At 48.1% G+C, this 26,336-nt stretch overlaps 1 protein-coding gene across 4 annotated transcripts; it reads left to right on the top strand.

The window, feature by feature from the left end:
- Nucleotides 1-225: 225 nt before the first annotated feature.
- LOC310666867 (calcium release-activated calcium channel protein 1) lies at nt 226-24,894 on the top strand. 4 transcript variants are annotated; one of them, XR_014506053.1, is made up of 3 exons: nt 226-390; nt 813-1,029; nt 2,747-3,510. XR_014506053.1 is itself a non-coding variant. In XM_083418400.1 (3 exons), the coding sequence occupies exon 3, from the start codon at nt 20,990-20,992 to the stop codon at nt 21,554-21,556; it is 567 nt and encodes a 188-aa protein (XP_083274526.1). In that variant the 5' UTR covers nt 226-390; nt 813-1,029; nt 20,984-20,989; the 3' UTR covers nt 21,557-24,894. The 4 variants fall into 4 exon arrangements, 3 of the variants coding, with proteins under 3 accessions (XP_083274526.1, XP_083274525.1, XP_083274524.1); XM_083418400.1 differs by lacking the exon at nt 2,747-3,510 and adding an exon at nt 20,984-24,894; XM_083418399.1 differs by lacking the exons at nt 226-390; nt 813-1,029; nt 2,747-3,510 and adding exons at nt 7,778-7,993; nt 20,984-24,894.
- Nucleotides 24,895-26,336: the final 1,442 nt, after the last annotated feature.

Here is a 26,336-nt window from a genome sequence, read left to right as displayed (position 1 = left end):
GAGGAAGCAGTCGAGGAAGGCGGTCGACGGTGGTGGGGGGGGCGCTTTGGGGTTGTTGTTGTGTTTTTTGTTGTGTGTATTTCTTATGCAAAAAGTCCTTCAACAATCATTTCCCAGCATTGAGAATACGGGGAGGGAGGGAGGGAGGGGCGGGCAGGAAGGGGGAGGGCGCGCGCAGGCGTCATGGCAGCCCCCGGAACGTAAACACTGGGGCGGGGGGGGGGAGAGGCGGAGGCGGCGCGGGAGAGCCGCGCTTGGGGGGGGTCGCCCTCCGCGCAGGACCGCGGCCGGTCCTTCCCGGCGCGCATGTTGGCGAAGGATGCTGGCGGGTCACGAGTGCGCCCGAGCACGCAGGCGCTGCAGGCTGCGCGTGTGCATGGGGACGTACACGTGAGTGTAGGGCTGGGGTGGGGGGCGGCGGAGGGGGCTGGAGAAAAGGGCAGCCAGCCTGCGCTCTGCAAGGGTCCTGGAGAGGTGGCGGGGTCCCTGGCAGCATCTGCCTTGGGGAGGGCGGAGAGAGAGGCCAAGGAGGGCGGACTGGGGAGAGATGAGGGGCTGGCAGCCGGGCTGGCAGAGAGACCCAGAAGCCGCCAGGAAGTGGAAGCTGCATGGGGGGGGGGGATCTCCTGTATTTCTTATCTCTTCCTGGGCCGAGTGAACGAGAGAGCAGGCAATCTGCAAAGAGGTTTTTCGTGCTCTCTTTTGAACAGGCGCTGCATCCCATAATCCAGGGGCACCAGAAAGCGGGGGGGGGGGTGTATTGGGCTGTGTGAGAGAATCCCAACTCCCAAACTGAATCTGTTGTTTTCCAGGGAAGCCTCAGAGGCACAATGTGCTCTTAGAGGTCCATACGGCAAGTTCTGTCTTCTACGGATCATCTGGTGTCAGTTTGGAGGAGAGGAGTGATTCCTTCCCCCATAAAACTCCCCCCCCATGCCCCCCTGGAAAGGAAGAGGATCTGTGTGCAGGCAGAGGCTGAGCTGGAAACCAGGAAGTTCTTGACACCTCACCTCTGTCAGGTGATCTCAGGTAATCTGCTCTCAACTGTGGCCCTCCTGTCTGCAACATGGCGATGGTAGCCCACTCCCCAGGGAACTTGTTGTAAGGACTACTGAGATGATGCATGAAGTGTGTTGCAACACACTAAAGGGTGCAGGATTTGGGACAACTTCCATTCTCATAAAATTTCAGCAGACCTAAAGAACTGTTTTTAAACCCTTTATCAATGGTATTTAATGCCTTATAAATCGAATTTAATGTATAATTAGGATTGGATAAATGTTGGAGATTTGGATTAAATAAAGCATATCACATACCTATCGTTTGGAATTCTTAAATACTGTAGAACAATTCTGGAAATCTGTTCAGGCTTATATCTTTTTATATGTTAGGATACCATATCCCCTTGGAACCTTAAGAATTTTTGCTTGGATATCTAAAATATATTATTCTGGAAAATGACCAATAAATAGTGTTCAACCTTGATGGAAGCAAGGTGGTGTGGTGGTGGTTGTTATTATACTAGCTAAAAATGGGGGGGGGGGAGCATATATCCTACTATATCTGAATTGATTGAGATTTGGTCTATGCTGACCATGATTCAGCTAATTTATTACAAAAGGGTACATATAAACCAGCCTCGGGTTTATGAGAAAATAGGTATTTTTTGCAATGTTTTGGAACAAGTTCACAGATAATGCCCAACCTTGTGCTGCTTTCAACAGTAAGTTCTTGATATTTGGTTCATTAATAAATAAAAAATAAGAAACAATACATGATAAGACTTGATTAGCTGTTGTGTTAGTCACTATAACATGGATAGATGTCACTTAGTTGGAACTCCCAGGTAAATGAGTCTTGGATGGTAGCTAGTTAATCTGCATGAATTTGCTTGTGAATAAACGAGTAGTTCTGAAGAAAAAGGCATGATTTCATTTAAAATTTTTGCATAATGATACACGTGCATCACAGCACTCCTCATATACAGTGGTACCTTGGGTTACATACGCTTCAGGTTACATACTCCGCTAACCCAGAAATAGTGCTTCAGGTTAAGAACTTTGCTTCAGGATGAGAACAGAAATTGTGCTTCGGCAGTGTGGCAGCAGCAGGAGGCCCCATTAGCTAAAGTGGTGCTTCAGGTTAAGAACAGTTTCCGGTTAAGTACGGACCCCCGGAATGAATTAAGTACGTAACCCGAGGTACCACTGTACCTTGTTTGAGGAGGATAAATGTGTTGTTTAACAAAAGATTAAAAAGAGGCTTGTAGTACAGTACCTTAAATTTATTATGGCATCAACATTTGTAGTACTAGGGTCCACTGCATCAGCTACATGCAGTGTGAATCTCAGTTGGCAGGCATACATATACAGTACATGGATTTAAAGGGTGCGAAATGTAAATGCTGGACTTAAATGGCAATAAAATTCAAAAAGCACAATCTCAGACCGTTCGCTTAGCATTGTGTGCAAAATAAGCACATGAACCTTTTATGACAACACAACCATCTTTGCATTGCCCTATAGCAGGGCAAGAACCTATTGCCTCCATTCGGACCCTAATGAATAGTACCGAACTTTTTGGTAAGTTACCATCCTGGCAATTTCTTGCAGAAATTTCACTCTGAAGTTCATGGGTGACCATCTTAAAGATCAGAAACAGAATGTCCCGGTGCTTGAAATGTTCTGCTTGTTTTTGGGCACTGCCATTTCTAATGTCAGATTCAATCCTTCATTATTTTCTGTAGGCTGCGGAAGGGACAAACGGAAAAGGGTTGTGGCTCAGTGCTAGAGCATCTGCTTTGCATGGAGAAAGCTTCAAGTTCTCTCTCCAGCATCTCCCAAGTAGAACTTAAAAAGACTCCCTATCTGAAAGCCTGGAGAGGTGCTGCCAGTCAGGGCTGACAGTATTGAGCTAATGGTCTGAACTGATGTAAGGGCACTGCAGGCAGATGGCATATATGACAGCAGGGGAACCCATGATGTGGCTTACATGAAGTTCTGGAAGAGTGTTACCTTTGTAAATAACAGGGCTAGATAATGCAGATGATGATCAGCCATGTCCAATAAATGTATAAAAAGCTCTGAACAACTTGGAACCGGGTTACTTGGATGACCACCTGTCCCTGCACAGGCTTGTAAGATCACTTAGATCGTTTGGAGAAATTCTAGCTGCAGCACCGAACCCTACAAAATTTTATAGGGCAGAGCCCCCAAAACAGGAATTTTCTGCTGCTCCTCCTATACCACAGAATGCCCTCACCTCTGCTATAAAATCAGTTTTGTGTGCTTGAAGTTTTGTTTATATGTTTTTACATGTTGTTATGCTTTTGATTTATTTTTCTTGGGTTGTGTTTTTGTTTTAATTAAATTGAGTGATTGTGTGCCTGTGTATGATATACCGCTTGGAGGTATATTTATTTTTAAACTGTTTAATATTTTAATCTTCTAAGGCCACCCATTGATTTATTAGTACCTGTTGGCTACAAATAAATTCTCATCTGGGTTTTGAGTCTGTTGATCAGATCTATGTGCCTGGATTTGCCTCTGCGTAAAGACAGCATTTCTGAAACAAGAGGCCTATGTTGTTTCCTTATGAATGCACGTTTCCTAGCAAGCGTTACATCAGCTTTTCCCCTCCGTTCTCTCACACATATTGTGAGTCAAGGACCCTCCACCCACATAGGATTATAATAAGACACACAGACACGTTATTTTAAGTTAATGGGCAAAATTAGGCCACAACTTTTATTGGTTACAGCATGTGAGTACTGTCAAGCAAAGGCTGAGGTTTGCCTCCACCTTCCAGAAGGGCGAAACTCAGATTCTTGACCATGAATGGAGAGCCATTTCTCCACTTTGCATAATACAAGAGCATATCTCACAAGAGTGTAATCACAGAGATGAACTGGAGGATAAATCGAGGTGAGAATTAAAGATACCATAATTTAGGGCCAGACTGTCCTTCAGGCAGACTGACACAGCCAGGTAAAGCTGAGGCACTGTTAGTGGGCAGTTCCCTGGCCTGGCCTGCATGGATGTGGGGTTGCCTGCTGTTGATGGGGATACAGATATGTAGCTTGGTGGTACTTATGGGTCCTTCGCTATCGCTTGAGACTTAGGTGGCCTCAGTGGCGCAGAGCACCTTCCATCATCTTGGGCTGGTGGCCCAGCTGCACCCTTACCTGGACAGGGATAGCCTAATTTCTTTCTATGCTCTGGTAATCTCAAGGATGATGTTTGTTTGTTTGTACCTCGCCCATCTGGCTGGGTCTCCCCAGCCACTCTGGGCGGCTTCCAACAAAGATTAAAAATACATTAAAATGTCACACATTAAAAACTTCCCTGAACAGGGCTGCCTTCTGATGTCTTCTAAATGTGAGGTGGTTGTTTATCTCTTTGACATCTGATAGGAGGGCGTTCAACAGGGCAGGTGCCACTACCGAGAAGGCTCTCTGCCTGGTTCCCTGTAGCTTTGCTTCTCGCAGTAAGGGAACCGCCAGAAGGCCCTCGGCAGATTACTGCAACACATCGTGTGTAGGACAGCCTCTGAAGATGCTTCAGAAACGTATCACACCAATCCTGGCCCAACTGCACTGGCTGCCGATTAGTTTCTGGGCCCAGTTCAAAGTGCTGGTTTGGACCTATAAAGCCTTAAATGGCTCAGGACTGCAACCCCCGAAGGACCACCTCAGCCCATATGAACCTACCGGACCTTGCCATCATAACCTGAGGCCCTTTGTGTTCTTCTCCCACAAGAGGTACGGAGGGTGGCAACAGAAAACAGGCCTTCTCTGCAGTGGCTTCCAGTTTGTGGAACCGCCTTCCATTATACACCTTTAGGCACCAGGCAAAAACATTCCTCTTCAACCAGGCTTTGGGCTGATTAACATCCTATACCTTTTTAAATGTCTTGGGGGGGGGGGAATGGGGTTATTTGTTTTGTTTTCTTATGTATTTTGTATTTTTATCTTGCATTTTTATGCTGTGAACCACCCCAAAATATGCGGATGAAGGGCAGTATCCAAATTTAGTAAATAATAATAACCTAAGGGGTACCTCCATGGGCACACCCCCACTGCCCCCCAGACGTCGCAGTGGCTGCTTCCAGCAAGATCTCATGAGAGCCCTGCAAGATCTCCCAGAGGCCTTGCACAATCTCTCAGGCCTCGTCCCAGCAGCAGAAACTCCGCCATCCCAGCGAGCAAGGCTTTGGCCAAGCAAGGCTTTGGGAGGGGCAGCAAGGTGGGGTGGGCAGTGTTCAGTGCCTGCACAGGGCGGCACCTTCCTGTTTCACCTCAGGCGGCAAAAAAGGACAGGCTGCCCCTGTCATAATTGATGAAAACATCCAGAACATTACAACATGAATATTAAGACTGTAGCCTATTAAATAAATCTTAGTTGATTAAGCATGTGGGTTTCAGTCAAACAAATTAATTGTACTTTGTTTTTGCAATGTTTGTAAATACAATTGTTTCTAAAACAAGATGCATAATAGTAATAATTTATTTATACCCCGCCCATCTGGCTGGGCTTCCCCAGCCACTCTGGGGGGCTTCCAACAAAATATTAAAATACAGTAATGCATCAAACATTAAAAGCCTCCCTAAACAGGGCTGCCTTCAGATGTCTTCTAAAAGTGTGGTGGTGGTTGTTCTCTTTGACATCTGGTGGGAGGACGTTCCACTGCGGGGAGGGGGGGCCGCTACTGAGAAGGCCCTCTGGCTGGTTTCCTGTAATTTGCATACTTTAGTTTTTAGATAAATGCACACAGCTCTTTTTTCTGGGGGTGCGCATACTCCTAAACATTTTGTGAATCTTTGTACTTTTGTCCATTTACTGTATTTATTTTTCCCTATTTGAACTATAAAATTGTGATTTTCTTGAGTCAAAATGAGAGTACCCCTAAACATTTTTTTTTTTAGGAAAAAAGCACATATGTTGTGATTAGCATCTTTCTTAGAAGAGGGTCCCTTGATGTGGCAAACCTTCCCCCACCACCCAAGGCCTCTTGAGAAAATGCTTGCTACTGGTTGTGTTTTAAATTTTTTAAAAAAATTTAAAACACCTCCCTGCTTATGTAGGGACACATGTTAAAGAGTTCAGTGGTGTACATGGTCCTAAACCTACTTACTGGGGAGTAAGCCTATCTGAATTCAATATGATTTTCTTCTGAATATATTATTGGGATTGCATTGTTACTAGGGCCACTGTGGAATTTGCTTCTCAGTAAATGTGCAGAGGATTCTGTTGTAAATGCTGCAGCCCTAAAGACAGTGGTGCAGTAAGAACTCTGGACTTAATTACTTCAGGGTTACCTCTCCTGAGGCTGCAGTGTGTGTCACTTCACTTCAAGCCCTGCAGTGTCATTCTGCTGATTGGGGTCCCGAATAAACCGGCCCAGGATCTTGCCCAGGCGGCATCACCGGCCACGTGGGGAGCCATCGCCTTCCGCAGAGCAGCCGCCCCCCAAGGATGGTCGCTGGGAGCTCCAGGCAGGCAATTAAACCTGTTCCAGCAGCTTTTGCTCCCGCTGAACTTGTTCCCCCTTCTGCCACAGGGTAAGAATGAAGGGTCGGCTTGCCCTCCCCGGCCACCAGCTGAGCGGGGGGCGAGAAAGGAGCAGCTCATTAAAATCTCCAGTGCGTGCCGTAGCCATGGTTTTCGGAGCCCGCGTTTCTTCACAATCCCAGCACTATGCCAAAGGGAGAGGGCAATGTGAAAGAGCTCCATTTGTATGCCGGCTCCTCTTTCATTTTGTAAGAGTCTGTAAAAGGCAACGAGAAGCCTTGAACAACGGAAAATAGCTTTCCCCGCGGATTCCTATAGGGGCTCCCCCCTCCCCTTTTTAAAAAGTCTAAAATAAATGACACATGTCAGTCATTGGGGCTTTTTCTCGGATGACATCGCGGCCAGGATATGCACTCGCCCCAACCCTCTGCCGTGTCCTGAAATACCATAATTGCACATCGAAACCTTAATCGGGCATAGGTGCGGCAAATTCATGGAGGAACGCTTGGCTGAATGCCAGTGAGCCATGCTGCCTAAATGGAACATGCATGTTCAGAGAGGCAGTGTACCAGACGAGGAGCGACATGAAGAGAATCGGGCGCCCTTCTTCTTTCGGTCGGCCACGGGGAGAGCCCGTTACGCTCCCTATCAGCCTTTGCCAGCCTGACCAGTTGGCTGGCCGGTGCCGATGGGAGCCAGAGTCCAGCCCATCTGGAGGGCGCCAGGTTGACTACCACTACCTGCTCCCCGAGGGAGGCCTCTTCACTACAACTCCCATCACTCCTGTGCCCCGACTGGGGTTGATGGGAGTTCAGAGCACCGCGACCTCGAGAGAGCCGCGCTGCCCCTCAAGCCTGGACTCCTTGGATCCGACCCAACCGGGCAGGCCGGCTAAATGGAGCCTCCCTGCACAGTCGCAGCTCGCTGCAGAGGGCCAGCCGCTAGTGCCCCAGAACGGGCCGAGGGCCGGTGCTTTCCTGCGCTGCAAGGCCCGCGTGCGCCCGGGCGCATCTCGGTGCGTAAAAGGCTCCCTGGCGCCGGCAGGCCGGTTGGCAGCCAGGCGGCCCTTCGCCTGCTCGCTCGCTGGCTCCCTCCCTCCGTGCAGGAGGGGCCTGCGAGGGGAACTTGGCAGCGGCGGGCCGCATCCGGTCCTGGCCCAGCCCCGGAGGGAGGCGCTGCGGAGAGGCGGCCGGGGCGCAGCGAGGCGGAGTGACGGACGGCGGCGCACCGAGCCGGGCGCCATGGGGGGCTGCTGAGGCGCGCGCGGCGGGGGCCCGGCGGCGAGGGCGAGCGGGGCGAAGCAGCAGCCGGAGGAGGCCGAGCAGCCGCCGGAGGTCCGCGTTGCGCGCCGCGCCCCGCCGGAGCTCCCCATGAGCCTCAACGAGCACTCCATGCAGGCGCTGTCCTGGCGGAAGCTCTACCTCAGCCGGGCCAAGCTCAAAGCCTCCAGCCGCACCTCGGCGCTGCTCTCCGGCTTCGCCATGGTGAGCGCTCCCCCACCCGCCCCGGACCGCCCTCTTTCCCTGCCCCTGCCGGGAGGGGAGCTCCTTTGCGGGCGCCCTCCGGCGGAGATCCGCTGCCTGCCCCCTTCCGCTCCGCGAACGTGGGAATGCTCTGCTCCGAGTTCGGCTCAGGCCCGCGCGCGAGTGGTGCCGGCGGAGGAAGCAGTTAAGCTGAGAGCGCAATAGGTGCTTTCGACAAACTGCTCAGTCTCTCTGCCCTGGCATCCTCTTCCCTCCTGGAGAGGACAACGCCCGGCCTACCTTGGTGCGAGGGGGGCAATTAGGTTGGAGCTTTATCCCAGCCCGTCAACCGGGAATTAAACCGTGCAAGGCCGGCCAAGAGTTTTGCTCCCCAGTTGCCCCAGCTTCCCTCCCGCAACTTTTGAATTTGTGCAAATGCTTGTTAGACCGATCCCGAGTTAACTGATAGCGCTGCGGTGAGGCTTAGGAAACTGCCTTATACCTCCGTAGGAGCCAAGTCCAAGGAGTCGAAATCGCCCCCCTCCAAAAAGTATATATTTGAGGAAGCCCCCCCCCCCCAGTTGATGCACATTACCATTCAAATTGGGTGTGTGTGCCACATCTTGTGATTGATTATGCAGAGTAGGGCTTACCTGCCCGCCCCCCAATGTTTTATTCAGGTTGGCACCCCAATACAGAATCGGGCCATTTATCCACAGAGCTCCATACTGCCTGCTCTGAACAGCAGCCACTCTTAGGCCTTCTTCCCCTGCTTGGAGATGTCTGGGAGAGAAGGGGGGGGGGGAGCAGATGCTCTGGCTCCAAGCTGCAGCCCCTCCCATAGGAGTCAACAGGGCAGGACTAGGTACCTGCATGTGAATATGAACACCCAGCCACTCTCCTAGTCTGTTGATCTACGCCAGTTCCAGATACCCGCCTTGCAAAACTATCCACATTTACACATCAGTAAATTCCACCGAACTTAGACTTCTCAGTAATCGTGCAGGGGGGTGTTGTGCAATTTGCACTTCAGTGTGAGCAAAAGGCAGAACCCAGGAGGAAAGTGCATGTAGGAATGCGGTTGGTTCTTCATGATGCCACGAGAGAGGAAGATTTGCATCTCCTTGAACTTTCCTCCCATAATAGGAGTGAACTGTTGCCAGCGTTGTTTTGAGTGTAGCTGCAGAGACACCATTACCCACAGGGACAGAAGTGGACCCCTTCTCCACCCCCACCTTCCCCAATGAGGATGGGTGTTTTGGGGGAAGGGTTCAGTGGCAGAGCACCTGCTTTGCATGTAGAAGGCCTTGGGTTCAGTTCCTTGGCATCTGGTTCTGTTCCTAGGGCTGCAAGTGCCTCCTGCCTGAAACCCTGGGAGCTCTTGCCAGTCAGTACCAGCATGACTGAACTAGATGGACCAAGTGTCTGACTTGATATAAGGCAACTTTCTAGGTTTCCTGTGCTAATAATAGTAAGAATTATTCATAACTTATGCTGCACGTTTCCTAATGTGTAGAGTGCACAATTTTGTAAGTGAAGCTGCTTTGAGTGATAGAGATAAATTCTTTGTCAATGTTACTGGTGTTGTCCTGGTGTGGATCGATTTGTGGTTGTATTGTTACAGATTCTGCCTAAGTGCCCAGATGTTGCTGGGCTACATCTCCCATCATCCCTGACTGTTGGTTAAGCTGCCGGAGGGGGGGGGGCGACCAACAGCATCTGTGACCCAAAGTAGCCAAGACTGTTAGCGTAATCTTCTAACCTTGGGGCATTGCACCCTTTTGGTCAGTGAGCAAGTAAATGCACAAAAATGTTTGCCTGCTGCGCCCTTATCTGCAGTGTGAATAAGCCTCCAGGATGACAAGTTAACTGTGCCATGCACACCCTTCTTTTCTAAGCTGTTGTGCTTTGTGAACTGTGGCAAATGGGCAGAGGGACATGGACAGCCATCATGTTAAATGGTTGCCCAACTTCCCCTAACCTTGAGGTCTTGCATCTACAGTAGCTGCATTTATACTGCTTTAATTAAAGCCTGTGCATTTCCAACCTTCAGTAAAACCAAAGCATGCTGCTAAAATTCAGCCCATGCTGCTGCAATTGAGTTGTGCAGCAGTTTACATTTGCTGTCTAAAAAATAAAACAGATCATAACAAACATTTTGTCTCTGGGAGGGAATTCCACAAACGGGGCATATTAATGAGAATGCAAATGTTCAGTTATTACTTAGGTCTATGCTTAAACCTTCTCTTTCCATACCTTTCTTTGTACTACCCACTTGGCTCTGGCGAGTCAGAATCTCTTCCAGGTAACATAATGGGGAAGGTTTTGTAGCTAGCAGCCCATTGCCTGTTCCCAGTTAACAATGAAAAGCAGGCAGCTTTGACTTATTGTGACTTGCCAATGTGCCTGTAGCATTCAAAGTACTTGCTGTTCATTACCCCAGGATGCTGCCCCCCACCCCACCCCATTGCAGAAGATGAAGAAGAGAGGCTGGCCTCTGCCCACCAAATCAGTTCATGGCAGTTGCAGGCCAAAATATTTAAAGTTGATGAAGGCTGACTTTGGCGTAATTTGAACTGGGGTCTTAGCATATATTATGTCTCATGGGAGCTTCTGCTGACTAAATCTCCCTGCAAAGAATTCCAAAAAGTGGGGCTTGGGGGGGGGGGCACAAAGTACATCTGCTGTTTTGCACCATTGGCTAAGGTGGATGGTGTATAAACCCTTGGCACACGTTTGTGTGAATAGGAAGGGGATAATGGACCAAACCAGGGCAAATTCATTCTGCCAGCAGCTATTCTGGATAAATCTCAGACACAAAAGCAGTTAGAGGAAAAAGATGCTTTGATTTTCGTTTGTCATCCCTGAAATGCAGAGGCGTAAGATTTGGGCTGCGGCCCCAGGGAATTAGCCCCACAGAAGTCAAATTGGCAAGGCATCGTAGCTAAGAGGATGAACTAATCGAATCTCATCCTTGCTGCAAAGTCAGTGCACTATTTTAGGCAGGACTCTCCTCCACGCTTTCTGTTAGCTTCAACCTCCCCATTTGCTGTATGAGGATAAAAATACTGACCTGCCTTCAGTAATGTGGGTGGAAAATTTTCCAGGGCTTAATTTTTCTGCAGAAAACATTCTATTTCATCAGCAGCAATGAGTGCCTGCCAACAGCAAATGCAACATCAAGCGAGGCTGGCAGCTCCAGAGTTTTAGCTTTGTTTACTAAATTCAGGTAAAATAAAAATGGGAAACTAGATCGCTCTCTAGGGGAGCATTTTTTAAGCTGCACGGTGGCATTCCCTTCTGGGCACCTTTCCAGGGATACATGGGGAGCCAGTGGTCTGTGGGGCCAGAGGCAAAAATGGGCAGATTGAGACCCTTTTCAGAGGCCCCTCCCTCAAGGCAAACAAAGAAACATTATCCCCATTCAGAACATACCAGCCAGGTAGAAAGCCCAGAGCAGAGCCAGAGAGAGGGGGTGGAGAGAATCCCAAAAGCTCAACAGAGAGCGGAAACTGAGAGCTGCGTTTGCCCCCCCCCCCCTCCGCTCCACCCCACCCCCACCTGAGGTTCTCACCTCCTGCTCTTGGGCACCAGAAAGTTTTCCTGTGCAAACTGAACAATTTCCAGTGCAATTTCTTTGTGCATATAACCCAAGTTTGCACAGGACCCCCCCCCTCCGAAAAAAAAGCTCACATCACTACCCAACCTTAGAAGGCTGCTGTGCAGGTGGTGTGAGATAATGAATTCAAATTCAATCTGCTATGTTAGGTTTAGTTGGCTAATTGCACCTATTGACTAGTTTTTAGGTTTGCTGTAGCAGAAACCCAATGTATTGTGGGCTGCTGCGCCTTGTTTAGCAAACTGCCTTCAAAAATGAAAGGGCAAAAAAGCTTGTCAGCTCTTCAAACCTCTTGTTCTGTTTTTAAAATACTGCGCAGGCTTTTTTTTTTAAGGGGGGGGTTTGAATTGCAACTTACTGACTTTTAAGAGAAGAAAATACTGCAACTCTCAAAACGGGAAGAAAACACCCGAGGATGCTGTTTCACAGCAGAGCCTCTTCTGCATGGCAGCTTGCTACTGGCCAGATAAATGTCAGTTGTTCTTCAACAGCTAAAAACAGGTTGTGGCTCTTGAAGGGTCTTTGCAGAAGGCTGGCGTCTGCTTGATTGACGGGTGACTTGTGTTGCCTTGGGAGCCGCAAGCTGAACATGTGATGCCTCTGGAGCAAAGCATTTTAATTTCACAGCTGTGCAACCATTTAAAAACCCCTTCGTTCCAAGTGTAGCACGAGAGCTTTTTCCCGGATGCATGTTTTATAAGGGCAGGCGAGGAGCAAGGGAAAGGGAAATGGATCTGGGCTCTGCTTTGCCCCCTTACCTGATGTTCTAGCACAGGGATGGGCAGAAGGTAGATGAGGATCTACCTGTGGATCTCACGGTGATTTGCAGTAACTGGATCACCAAAGGCATCTTGACTCCCAGTTGTTTAAATAGCAACAGCTAAATGACTTTTTCCACCAAAATCGAGAAAAGGAACTGGGAGGGAGACCTTTGTGTAAAAGGCAGGATTGTGATCTCAGTTCAGTTCCAGTACCACAGACAAACATCTAGGCTCAGAATGTTCACAGAGCCCCTTGTTCTTTGGATGAAGGGTGGTATGCAAATAATAATAATAATAATTCTAACCCTGACTGGCAGAAGTTGCAGCTGATGGTTTTTTGTTTTACTAGAACCCCATCAAGGCTGACCCCTGATATAATTTGTTTGGCACATAGGTGGTTATTGCAGAGTTGACTCTGCCCCAGGAGATGTTCTGTGCTTGAGAAAGTGGCCTAAGAGGAAAAGACTCAACCTGGGGGACTTCTCTCCCCCCCCCCAATACCTGATTTTAAACTGCAAATGCAGAGATTGACCATGGGGCCTTTCTTCAAATGATGCGCTTCCCCACTGAACTGTTTAGTTGCAGGCTGGAGTACAGCGGTAGAGCAGCATGCAGAACATCCCAGATGCAGTTCCCAACATCTCCAGTTGGGAAGCATCTGCGTGCACATGCTATGGTCTGCACCTCTAGAGAATTGCTGCCGTTCAACGTAGACTACTGCGCCGGATGAGTATGTGCCATGTTATGAAAGGGACTAGAGGCTAATTAATGCATTCAAGTTATATCTGTGAAGAGAGTCTCATAGTGCAATTGATGAATGCTTTTGGCCTAATTGGAAGGTGTGGGCAATTCCAAAGGGTCGGAATGAAGGGAACATGTCCTGTTCCCCACCACCACCATAAGTTCTCACACATATGTGTGTGCATACCGTGTTCCCCCATTGGTTAACCCCTCTGCTCACTTGAAGGCACTCTTCCCATACAATTGCAGTCACGAACAGGAAGTTCATGACCGCAACACTAAGGACTCAGCTACATTGGTCAAAAACGATGTTTTAAATGTGTTATAAACATGTAACACCAGATGGCACTGTTGAGCACAAAACTTTTCTATACGATTTTACATAGGGTTTTTTTCTTTTGACATAACAATTTAATATATGACATATTTATAGCGTTTTCCCTGTTTGTAGATCCACCCTAAGCGTTCCTGCAGGAAAGCTAACTGCATCGAAATCAGGCAGAACTTACTTAAGAGAAAATGTGCTTAGGATGGGAACATTAATGTGAAATTATTTCTGCTTCAGAAAACCGAACAATAATACAACGTTAAAACAGTAGAGTTGCAGTTTTTTTAAAAACAAACAAACCCTGCAGCAGTGTTAAAGATCTAGAAGATTTGCATAAAAAAGAACTTGGGAGAGCATGAAATTCAGTCGCAGGCAAGCCTTCCTGGAGAAACCATGAAAAAGGATAAATGGTGCAGCTACCCAAAGCACCCTGTTCCTGATAAGATATTCCTGGTCCAAGGGATTTTGCTGCTTGGGACAGAGAACAATCAAGGTGTGTATTGCCCAAGGCCAGGTTCATGCGGGACGAAGTTGAGCTATAGACACCCAGGACCCCCAAGCACTGAAGGGCTTTGGTGGTTAATTGACTTTGATGGCCATTGACTTGGAGTCCTGCAGTAGGGAGCCAAGGGGCAAGTGGGACCCAGAATGTAACCGGTTTCTGATTAACTTCCTTGTCAGTTGGCTGGGTTCTTCTTTTCCAAGTAAATGCCTCTCCCTTAAAAGCTGCTTTCGAGAAGTTTCAGTTGGTGAATTGCCTCCCTCCTGACTGATGAGTTGCTTAGTTAGTCTGTTTAGATTTAAATGTCCACAGCAAAATCTCAGTCTTGTTCCCCCGGAGTTTTGTTTTTGTTCATTTTGCTTCTGAGATGTGGAAGGAAGTGTGAGGGATTTTTGTGTTTCAGAAACCAAAGCAGCGGGTCTTTCTTGGAAAGAGAAGCTGTCTTCCATTGATTTTTTCATTCCCTGAAGCAGCAGCATTGAAAGATCCCTGGGGGGGGGGGGAGCCAGGGGGACCCATCGATTAAACCAGCTAAAAGCTTTATTTGTCTTCTGATTGAAATCATTAGCAGCTTCCAACTCTGCTCTCCATTCAAGCGAGATGTGGGCAGACTTGATAAAGTAGCAGTCTATGTCTGTTTTCTTTGCCCTGAACTAGTATCCTTCAGCTTTTTGCATCCTAGATGCACCCAGACATGCACTGGGGGCCTTAATTCTGTTTTTATTAATATATGTTTGTATAGCTGTACTGCTGCTGTTGTGATTTGCCTTAGATCAGGTCACAGCCCAGTAGAGCAGACAGCAGGAGCTGGCTCTCTCCACGTGCCGCGGGCCAACTTTTACAGGTGAGCAGGGCCACCCTCCAGTCAGTCACCTGACTTCACATGTTGCCAGGTGACCTGTTTTGAGACTTGCACAGCACTGCGTATGGAGCTATGTAAGCCCCAACAAAGCTAATCTTTGAGTGTTGTATGGTGCCCCGTTCAGGTCCCTTTGGTCCACTGCATATAGGACATTGTAGCTTGGCCAAAATGGCCCTGTGAGCCAAAAGGGGACGACTGAGGGGGGCTTAATCTGGCCTTCAGACTGGATATTCTACCCCACACCCTGCAGTAGAAGATCCTTTCCCACCAGTCAAAGACCATTGGCTTAAACCAGCCAGGTAACCTCATTCTGTGGAATACAGAGTTATCCAGCCTCTGGGAATGAGGCCTACTTGGGTTTTTCCAAATCACCAAAGAGCTTGTTGGTTTTTCTCAGCAGAAACAACGGAAGCATCTGCCTGCGTCAGTTTTGGGAGGTTTCAGTTTCCTGTGCTTTTTTACTCTGCGCAGCCAATTATTGTCTGTGGTTGGAAATGGCCTCTGCCTGCTTCCCGGAGGGCGCCCGTGTGATAAGTGCGTCACATCCCAAACCCCTCTCCAAGCAAAGTGACGCTGGCTTTTGTCCAAGGCACCAGCAAACGTTTCTGCCCAAAAGCGTCCTTAAGAAGTGTTTTCTACTTTCTCAGCTGGCGCTGCCGGTTGGGAGGCCCCGTTATGCCAACTGGAGGGCTTCATTGTATAATACTTGTTGTTCCACATGGAAGTGAGTGCGAGTCGCTGGCAAGGAGTCCTGTTCCTGTAAGAGGGAGAAATGGTTGCTGTTTAGCCAACTGGAGGCTGGCCTTGTTTTGTTTTTAAAAAGGATGTGCGCTATGATACAGCCCCCCCCCCATCCTATATTCTTCCTTCCTCCAATAAAATATAGAACATTTTAAAGGAACCAAATGTGATTCATTGAGGCATAGAATTCTAGAGCAGGAAGGTGACGCAGAGGTCATATAATCCAACCCCCTAAATCATTGATCGCCAAAAAGGCAGACAGCCTCCTTTTGGGCATTTTAACCATTTTAACACCTTTTATTACGTTAATGGTTTCAATATTAACTACCTTGTCCTCAGTTTATCTGGTGGCGATTGGGCTTTGGGGCTCTAAAGGTAGGGCTTCTTATATTCTCTAGCTCTGTAGTACTTGGACTCTGCTGTGTTTTATTAAAAGCTGTAATTGCTGTTTTATGTTTTGATCAGTGTTTTGTCTATGTCACCTGGTAGTTTCGGCACATGGCAACTAATAAATTTTAGTCCCCTATATATTTTGGAAAGCGATTTGTTTCTCCGCTCGCTATGCATTTGGACAACTCCTGAGGTTTTCCATGATAAACCATGATGGGAGGTGCAACTTGAGTTTCAAGCTCCAGATCAGAGGTTGTTTAAAAAAATATTCTTTTTTTCTCCCTATAACAAGTTATATTTGTTAACTCAAAAATTATATTCCCATTCAACAAAACTAGTGACTTCCTGCTCACCCAACGTCAATATTTATTACCCAAATTACATACAGTTTCCTTTTAAGGTTCCGTCTTATCTAATTTCATCCTTTTTAACACGTTTCTTAATATATTCTGTTATTTTCTTACACGCCAAGTCCCATTTGCAGTCTTGCTTAAAAGATTCTAAAGGTCCACCTCATATCATAGAATGACCCCTCACAGTCCTTACATTTCCAACACCTGTTTGATCCATTTTTGTATATTTGAGCTAGCTTCTTTGGGGTTAAATACCATCTAGATATCACCTTGCAGTATTTTCTAAGACCTAACATGCTGGAAATTTCATTCCTCTTTTCCAAAGCTTTTCCCAGGCAAAAGTCCAAAAATATTGGAGGAAAGTTTTTGAGGAGTTACCTACAACAACTTCACAAGTGGTTATCCTGTCTGCAGAATTGGCCCCTCTGCATCTGTTCAAAGACTGGAATAGAGAACCTAAACCCCATGAGCAGATTTTGCATTTCCTTTTGGCTGCAAGGGCCACCATTGCACATTTTTGGAGAAAGTTTAAAACCAGAATCTGAAGTATTGGTATCAGCAGATCTACAGAAATTGTTTGTTTGTCTAGCCTTAGCTATTACAAAATACATAAAACAGAATAAAAACAGGAATAGAATATATGACACAGTTAAAATAATTCTTCAAACCAGACATTCTGCCAGATAAGTGTTTGCTCCCCTGAAGAATTTAACTTGTCATCCCGACAAGTTTTCTCCTTCCAAACTGCCACTCTAGAAGCAAAACAGGCCACTTTTTCAGAGGTATGGGGCGACCTGTCCCCTAATAAAAAGTTAATGTATTTTTCGCCCTATAAGATGCACTTTTTCCCCTCCAAAAATGAAGGGGGAAAGTGTGCGTCCTATGGGACAAATGCAGGCTTTTTGGTTTCAGCAATAACAACGCGAAGCCTCCGAAGCCTGCGCTCTGGAGGCTTCGCGTTGCTTCCGCTGAAGCCAGGAGAGTCTGCTCTTTGAGGCTGGCGGTGGGGGAAAGCAGCGCTTCCCCCATCGCCAGCCCCAGAGGATGGGGGGGCACAATCTGGGTCGAAAAGCCTGCAGGAGCCGCGGTCTTTAAAGAGCGTGCCGCTCTTGGGGGCTTTTCCCCAAGGAGGAAGAAGGGACTGACTGGCAGGGTCAGTCTCTTCTCGCTCCTGTGGGCTTTTGTGGGAGATGGGGGAATTCCCCCACCTCCCGCAAAAGCAGGCAAAAGCCATGCACATCTTTAAAGGGGCTGTGCGGCTTCTGCTGGCTTTTCTACGAGGTGGGGGAATTCCCCCACCTCGTAGAAAAGCCCGCAGGAGCCGCACACCCTTTAAAGAGTGTGCCACTCTTGGGGGCTTTTTCCCGAGGAGGGAGAAGGGACTGACTGGCTGTTTCAGTCCCTTCTCCCTCCTGGTCGAAAAGTCCGCAGGAGTCGCGTGCGGCTCCTGTGGGCTTTTGCGGGAGGTGGGGGAATTCCGCCACCCCCCGCAAAAGCAGGGAGAAGGTCTTGGAGCAGCACACAGGCTGCGTGCAGCCTGTCCACTGCTCCCAGAGCTGCGGGGGGGGGGGATCATATTGTTTTCCTTGATTTCGCCCCCTGAAAAATAGGTGCGTCCTATGGGCTGGTGCGCCCTATAGGGCGAAAAATACGGTAAATCAAATATCCAATCTGTCTCTCAACTGAGAGATGTAAATCTTTAAACAAGACTGCTCTTAAGTGCTCATAGATTGGACAAACCAGTAAGTAGGAGGGTAAATCTTCAGGCACATTACCCCACATGGGCAAACTCTCTCTTCATAGGGCATCTGGCGATAGAGTGGAACCACAGAGCTGTAAAGGCTTTCCTCCATTTCACATTTGAGATGCTGGTAGTGAGGGGACTGGGGGCAAGGGGTCCGAATGGGTAGTTTGGCATACAAAGCACATTTGGAGAAGCTTGCATACAAAATAAACGTATTGTGCAAGCAAAGGGAACATGGCCCATTTCTGTCAATAGGGCAGTGGCATAGCGTGAGTTGCCAGCACCCGGGGCCACGCGGAGGTGGGAGGGAGGGAACCAGACAGACTGCGCATGTGCATTCAACTGTCTAATGGTGTCCATGTCCGCCAGGAGATTGTAGCCACAGAGATAAGGGGGGGAAAGAGCTGTTCTGTTGTTTGGAGAAGTCACTTTCTGGTTTGCATGGAAAAGAGACTTTGATTCAGGATCGAGGGGGGGGGGGCACTTAGTTTTGAAATACCTTGAGCCTGGCTGGTGCTCTTGTGGTATTTTGCAAATGAAAACTTAATAAAGATCATTTATATGTATGTATAAAAGTTTTCGCGTGATAGTTCCTGAAATCAAAGAGCAGATTTTGGAAGATGTTTGGGTAGAACTGGGTGCCATTTTGAATCGCCCTGAAATCTTTTGATGAAGGGTGGTATATAAATCAAACATACAAATAGGTAGTATAAGTTTTAAAGGCAATTTTTTAAAAAGGGCAACTGATTACTGCTCAACTCAAGAACGTAATTACGTTGGGAAACGCCTTGGATGAAAAAGGTTTCCACTTGCTGCTTGAAAGCCACTTGGGAGGATGGCAAGCAAACATCCCTGGGCAGGGAGTTCCATAGTTCCAGGAAGGCTCCCCGTTTGTTTTGCCACCTTCTGATTCTTCCGGCAGTGATATTCCATAAGTGAGCAATCTCCTGCCATTTACTTGAGGTTTCCAGGCTGTTTGGAAGTCCAGGAGATGCCGTGCTAGAAACTTACAAAGCGAACCTTGCCCCCTCCTGTTCCACCCTCCACCAGGACCTCCCTGCCTTGCTGGATGGGCAGGAGGGGCCCTTGTGGAATGCCAAATATTCCCTCTCTGCACTGGGAGGGGCACTTCCTTTGATAAACCCAGCTTCTGTGCCAGCTCTGGCGAAAGAGACAATTCTTAGCCCTTTACTGTGGAGCTTTCAAAGCAGACGGAGGTTGTGTTGATGGATGATGGGAAAGTATTCCTTAAGTTTGCTTGATGTGTGGCTTCCTTTGCAGAAAGCAGCCTTTGCCAACCTGGTGCCCTCCAGATGTTTTGGGACTGCAGCTGTGCTGGCTGGCGGGAGTTGTAGTCCAGGCTGGCAAATGCAGTTGGGCACGAGAGAAAGCACATGGCATGGAAGATGGTTGGGTGTGGTATCTTCTGAGGCGCAATGCAAGACACGTGCAAGAGCCTCTTTCAACTATGTAAATATCCTCCTTTCTGTCATCTCAACTCAAGGGGGGGGGGGAGTCCCAGCACTCTACTCTGCGGCCACTGGCCAAACTGCATCCTCTTTGGGTTTAGCGAGGTTGTAACATGGGATGTCTTCACGCCAGGCTCTGGCACAGCCCAGGTTTCATGCTCTGGCCTGGATGTGGCCCCTGAGGCCCCTTTTCTTGGCCCTCCGGACTCCCCGCAGGCCATGCCCTTTGCTAGCTCTGCACTGGACCTTCCTTGAGTGCTTTTCCCAGGCTGGAGTGTGTCTTCAAGCTCTGGCAATTCCTCTCGCTTGCCCAAATGGACAGAGAGGCATGCGTGGAAGCTGACCTGCTGGACAAAGGTAGGGCCGGCCCAAGACATGCTGGCGCCTGAGGCAAACCACCAAATGCCTTCCTCCCCAGGAAGAAGAGGTGAGGGAAGATGTACATCAGGAACAAGGGAGGAATAAAGATATACCCCGTGAACATGGATGGGAGGAGACCAGCAGCACCTCTTATTGGCCAAGAGGCCTCTGTAGAGGCAGCATGGCGAGGGTTGCAGAGTAGACAGCCGACCAGTTTCCAAATTGTTTTTATTTATTTTTTCAAATTTTATGAAATCAGCCACAAATTTAATACAATTTTTCCAAAAATTGGTCTCCCACACTCTGTTCCTGGTGCATCCAAGGTTTCCTCCTGTTGCTGCTTTATTCTCCTAGTTGTTTCTAGTACACATTCCATTATATTACCATCTTTTCGTTTTTTTTTAAAAAAACTTATTTATCCTTAATCATCAGCTATCTCCATGGTGTTGTGAACAGGGATTTTGGGAATGATTCATGTTGTTCTGTTCTATCCTTTCTGGATGTCTCATGACCATATTATAAAGTACGTTTCCGAGCACAATTCAAAGTGTTGGTGCTGACCTTTAAAGCCCTAAACGGCCTCGGTCCAGTATATCTGAAGGAGCGTCTCCACCCCCATCGTTCTGCCCGGACACTGAGGTCCAGCTCCGAGGGCCTTCTGGCGGTTCCCTCACTGCGAGAGGCCAAGTTACAGGGAACCAGGCAGAGGGCCTTCTCGGTAGTGGCGCCCGCCCTGTGGAACGCCCTCCCATCAGATGTCAAAGTGATAAACAACAACCTGACATTCAGAAGACATCTGAAGGCAGCCCTGTTGAGGGAAGTTTTTAATATGTGACATTTTAGTGTATTTTTCATCTTTGTTGGAAGCCGCCCAGAGTGGCTGGGGAAACCCAGCCAGATGGGCGGGGTACAAATAATGAATTATTGTTGTTGTTGTTGTTGTTGTTGTTAACCAAGCACAGCCAGGAGTTGCATCTTTCTGTTTCCCAATACCTTCCTTAGCAATAAAACAATTCAGTGTGGTGCAAGCAAATTGCTATCCTGAAATCATGCCCCCGAGAAAAAAGTTTGAGAACCCCTGGCTGAGGTCCAAGGGCTGAACTGTGACCTCTTGCTGCCTTTTCTCTCCCCTGCCTCCCAGGTGGCCATGGTGGAAGTCCAGCTGGATGCTGACCACGACTACCCACCGGGGCTCCTGATCGCCTTCAGTGCCTGCACGACGGTGCTGGTGGCCGTCCACCTCTTCGCCCTGATGGTCAGCACCTGCATCCTGCCAAACATCGAGGCCGTCAGCAACGTCCACAACCTCAACTCGGTCAAGGAGTCCCCCCACGAGCGCATGCACCGCCATATTGAGCTAGCCTGGGCTTTCTCCACCGTCATTGGGACTCTGCTTTTCCTGGCCGAGGTGGTCCTCCTCTGCTGGGTGAAGTTCCACCCGTTGAAGAAGAAGAGCCCCGTCGGTGGGAAGCCCAGCAACGTTACTGAGAGCTTCTCTGCCGGCGAGGCTGCCGCCATCACCTCCACCTCCATCATGGTTCCCTTCGGGCTGATTTTCATAGTGTTTGCGGTCCACTTCTACCGGTCGTTGGTAACTCACAAGACAGACCGCCAGTTCCAGGAACTGAACGAACTGGCCGAGTTCGCCCGGCTCCAGGATCAACTGGACCACAGAGGCGACACCCTCCCGCCTCCAGGCAGCCATTTTGCATAGATACTCAAACTATGGAAGTTTGTTGTTGTTTTGTTTTTTAAAGCCAGCCCAAATGTTTCCACTGTGCTCTCTTGACTCCCTTCTTCGTGAATTTGGCTGGCCTGGAAAGACAGATTAGTAGTACTGCATCGTAGCTCTCTAGTGCTTTTGAAAAATAACAGTAATGATTCAATGTGCTGTTCTTGCAGTGTTTTGAAGGGCTGGCACCCGGAGGTTCAGGTGCTGGAGAGAGGAATTCGGAATCTCTCCTCCTGCCGCCTCCTGTCCTGTGGCCCAGATCCTTGTCTTTCGACGCTGATTCATCATGAGGGGAAATGGACATTCTGTGCTGTCCGGTTGGGGGGTGGGCCTGTGGGGAGAAGGGAAGAAGTTAAGAGGTTTGTAAGGAAGTGCAGCATTTTAATTTGGCACGTTTACTAGCATTTGAGGGGGGGATTGTTTGCTTGTCAGATTCATGTTGCAACAGCCTGAATGCAAACCTGCTTGAGAGAATCGAGGAGCAATCTTTTGTTTTTGGCATGATCCTGGGTTTCTTAAAGCCCCAGGAGACAAGTAAGAAGTGGACACAGAGCTGTGTAGGCAACATCTCCCTGGAGGACAGAAAAGCTCTTAGCCAGAAAATTCAGTTTCCAAGTACCATGACTTTTGAGAGAGAGAGAGAGAGAGAGAGAGAGAGAGAGATTTCTAGGCGGCAGGATGAGCACCCTATTTAACTCTTCAGTTCACTTGAGTTGAAGCAGAATTGAATAGGAGAAACTGAGCACATTGGCTTTAAGTTAGCAGGGTTTATACAGAATTTGGCGTTCTTTCCCGAAAAACATGGGTCATCTTTGAACACATTTTGGCTTTTGTTTGTTTTAAATATACCCAGCTCATTTATATTCCAGGCCAGCACATCCTAACCGTACTTACCTTTGAGTGAGCCTCTTTGAACATAATAAGCTTACTTGAACATGAGCATAGAAGATTGTAGGACAGGGATGGAGAGACCTGGCCCTCTGGCTGTTTATTGGGTTCCAGCTCCCATCAGCCTCAGCCGGCCCAATGGTCAGGAAGGATGATGGGAGTGGGAGTCCAGTGACATCATCAGGGAGCCCCTAGGCTCCCGCCCCACCCCTGGGTTATTGGGGAAAGTAAGAGTGATCCTCCCCCCACCCCCACCCCACCCCCGTGTTAGAATGGAGAATACCTTGGCAGCAAGAGGGCTGTCCCTGGGGCAGAAGTTAATTGTTCCCTTCATTAAGGCATTTGCATTTTGGAAGTGCCCCAAATTCCTTTTGAGTCTTGTTGCTTGGAGGTTTTGTTATGCTGGAACTTTTATATAGGACTCTTGCAGAGGCAGCTAGTTATGGCATCACTTGACCACCACAGCAGCCGCGCTGCAAATATCAACCATTTTCACTGCCTTGGTTAAAATAGCCTTGGCAAACTGGTTCTGTTTCTGTAGTGTGTGCAGACCCTTGGTCCTGTGCTTCCCACCCGTAGAACCACGGCCCTTCTTTTACTTTAGGAGAAAGTTGTTTGGCTTACGAGCCAAAGTGTTCTTCTGTCTGTTCCTGAAGGCCAGGCTCAGCTCCCAGCGTGGCTTCCCTGGGAACACTATAACCCAGAATTGAACACTGTCGTTGTGAGTCATGTTGGGGATTCGAAATGCAGTGTTTAATTTAAAGCAAAGAAATTAATGCAGGAAACTGCCTTGTCACTGGGCAGAGTAGTTTTCGGTTTAGCCCCCTCTTCCTGGCAACAGCTTTCCAGAGTCCCAGGGTTTCAAACAGAAGTCTGTGCCAGTCCCAGGTGGCGGGGATTGATGCTCTGCCACTGAGCTTAGGTCATTGGACCTATGTACATGGTGCTTTAGAGAGCCCTGGGTGGGCAGGCCCCTTTGCCACGGGGCTTTTCAGCCCCAAACAGGCACAGGGAAACAGCAAGGAGGCCTTGGTAAACAGGAAGAAAATATGAATATGTGATTGTTTCAGTTGCACATACTTGGCTACGGTAGGTACTGTGGGTTGTTCCCAAAGGTTTGGCTTAACCCCCTGATGACCCGCAGCAACCTTCGCTAACATCTGGTGCCTTCCAGATGCTGTTGGACTGATGTGGGTGGAGGCTGCCTGTACAGGATGGATCCCTTGTCAGATTCTGCCTAAAGCAATTCCTTAAAACCTTTTTTCCAGAGGGACCCGTGTTCATGTATTGGCAGCGAAGCAACAAACGGTGTCGTGGCTGCCTAAAGCAACCAACACATTTATTATGACAGAAGCTTCCAGGAACTGCAGTCGGCTTCCTCAGATGCAAACCTGGTGTTTGCTTTGGTGTGCTGTGCCCTTTGAGGGCAGGAAGACAGTGGATGTGCTTTGTCCTCTCCCTCTCTCTCTCTCTCTCTCTCTCTCTCTCCCCCCCCCCCCCAATTTAACAGGGTTTGCACTTTGAAGTGGAAGGTTTGGTGTTAAAATTACTGCTGGACTATCTGGGACTAATTAACTGCTGTTTATTTCTGCCTGGGATGCTTGAAAGACTGGGTCTGGAGCAGCTCGTCAGCGTTGCTGTCGTCCAGTTTGAAGAAATCGGGGAGTTCCACTTTTTGTTTTGGGTCTGTTTTTTCTTCTCTTCCAAAGTGCCTTGCATTTCCCCTCGGCGCCTGAGGGCGCAGGGTGGCTCTTGCTTTGGCAGTTTACTCCCGCAGCAGGTTAACTTGCAGAAGTGAAGCACTTTTACTACTGAAGTGAACGCTGGAGCAAAGCTGCCCTCCAGAGACTGTTGGACTACAGTCGGGGATAATGGGAACTGTAGTATCTGGAAGGCGTCAGGTTGAGGGAGGAAGTCTGCTGTAACCACAGATGTTTCTTGACCATTCACTTGGCTCCAGAAGTGAATATATATTAATTTTTTAAATATCTTGGGGAAATGTTTGGATCAACAAATGGTTACAAAATGAGAGTACCTAATTTATATATCATTTATATGCCACTTTAAAATAAAAATAATAACGAATGAATCAGATTCTAATCTGTAATTTGGCGAAGGGAATCTGGCCTTCTAGACGCTGCTTGACTACAGCTGCCCTGCCTATTGGGCATTCTGGCTGGGGCTGGCAGGAGTTGGAGTGCAGGAGTCTGGAGGGCCACATGCTCCCCTTCCCTGCTGTAAGGGCCGTGGGTGGAATCTGAAATCTACTAGCTGTATTTTTTTCCTTCCTTATGCAACCTCTTCTGTGGTGTCTTGGAAAATATTTTCAGGTTCTTTAGGAACATTAATCTTTTGGAACTGATGTGCGTTTACTTTTGGCACATTGAAGTCTCTCTGTATAGAAGTGTTTATCAAGAAGGCTTTGAAATGTATTTTTGTGTTCTATTTTTATTTTATTCTTAAGGGGCAATCCTCATTGCTTCATTTTTGGAGTGTCAAAACACTGCTGGGCTCGGAGTTCTTCTCTGGGCAAATGTCTTCACTGCTTGTGATGGGAGCCTGGAATGCGGGATGTGTTTGAATTGGAGGGTTATTTCAGGATGTGTGTGTTATCAAAGTACTGTGTTCTTTGTGTGACGGTGTTGCGTCTAGAAAAGGGGCGAGGAACCAGAAGCCCTCCAGATATTGCTAAGCTACAGCTCCCATCATTCCTGACCCTTGGCTGTGCTGACTCGCTTACATATTCTTTTTCATTTTAAAGTCTCTAGCCCTCATCGTTAACCATATTTTATTCACAAATAAAATGACCCTCATCGCGATGAGAGAGATATTGGAAAATGCAAGCGTCAGATTTAGATAAAAGGTTCCCACCTGTACTAAAAAGGAGATGCCCTGTATTACAGTATGTGCATCTTCACTGAGCTAGTAAACTTCCCTATACAGGGCTGGGAAAATACTTGAAATCAGTAGGTGCCAGCATCAATTTTTTATGTACTCAAGTTGGGGAGGGACCTTAGCTCTGTGGAAGAACACTTGCCTTGCATGCAGAAGGCTGCATCTTCAATCCCTGACACCTCCAGGCGCTGCTGCTTAAAACCCCAGAGATCCTCTTCTGGGCAGCTTAGATCAGGGGTTCGCAGACTCTGTTCAGGTGGTTCTGTGGCTGTGGCTTTGTGACAGGAGGCGTCGCATTGAATATGTATTTTTATGGCTGCTTTTATTTCTTATATACGGCATTTTCTTGTATTACAATTTGCATTCTTTGGAATCAAATCGCAATACCATTAAATGCAATATATAAGGGCAGGGAAAGAGGCAATAAAACTGCAAGTAAAACTCTTACAGCATTTAGCACAGTGCATTATGATTGCTACAACAGGCAGAAAAATCATGTCAAGATGTTCCGCAATTTTCAAGGGAGCGGGGGACGGGCACCACTGATGTAGACAATACAGAGCTAGTTGAAGTGACTCTTTCTGTGTTCTTTTAGAAGAACTCATTCCATTTCTCTCCCTCTCCTAGTGCTCTTCCGATATTTTTTATTTTTTGCATTCATGACAATTTACCAACGAAGGCTGTTGTAGAATGTGGCTGGTGCTTGTGGGATCCGCTCTGTGGATCTCGCACATTCCTCTCCTAGGCTGGGTTTTGCAGAGAAAGCAAAAAGGGAGGAGATGAGCCCAGGCGGAGAAGCCTTCCCCAGCAGAGCAACTGAGGGACACTGCAGGTCTCATCCTACTCCCCAGACTCCCGTCACCCAAAAGGAGAAGCAGGTGCCCATTTTTTTTGCCAAGCTTGCTGGTTGCCTGGCCCATCCCTTTTAGCGGCAATGAGAAATTGCACCAGTGACCAGGAAACAGACCCCTCTTCCTTC

This window comes from Podarcis tiliguerta (assembly GCF_965153285.1).
Source record: "Podarcis tiliguerta genome assembly, chromosome: 16".
Lineage (NCBI taxonomy): Eukaryota > Metazoa > Chordata > Lepidosauria > Squamata > Lacertidae > Podarcis > Podarcis tiliguerta.
The sequence above is the reverse complement of the archived record's forward strand: the minus strand, read 5'-3'. Positions and strand labels throughout refer to the sequence as shown.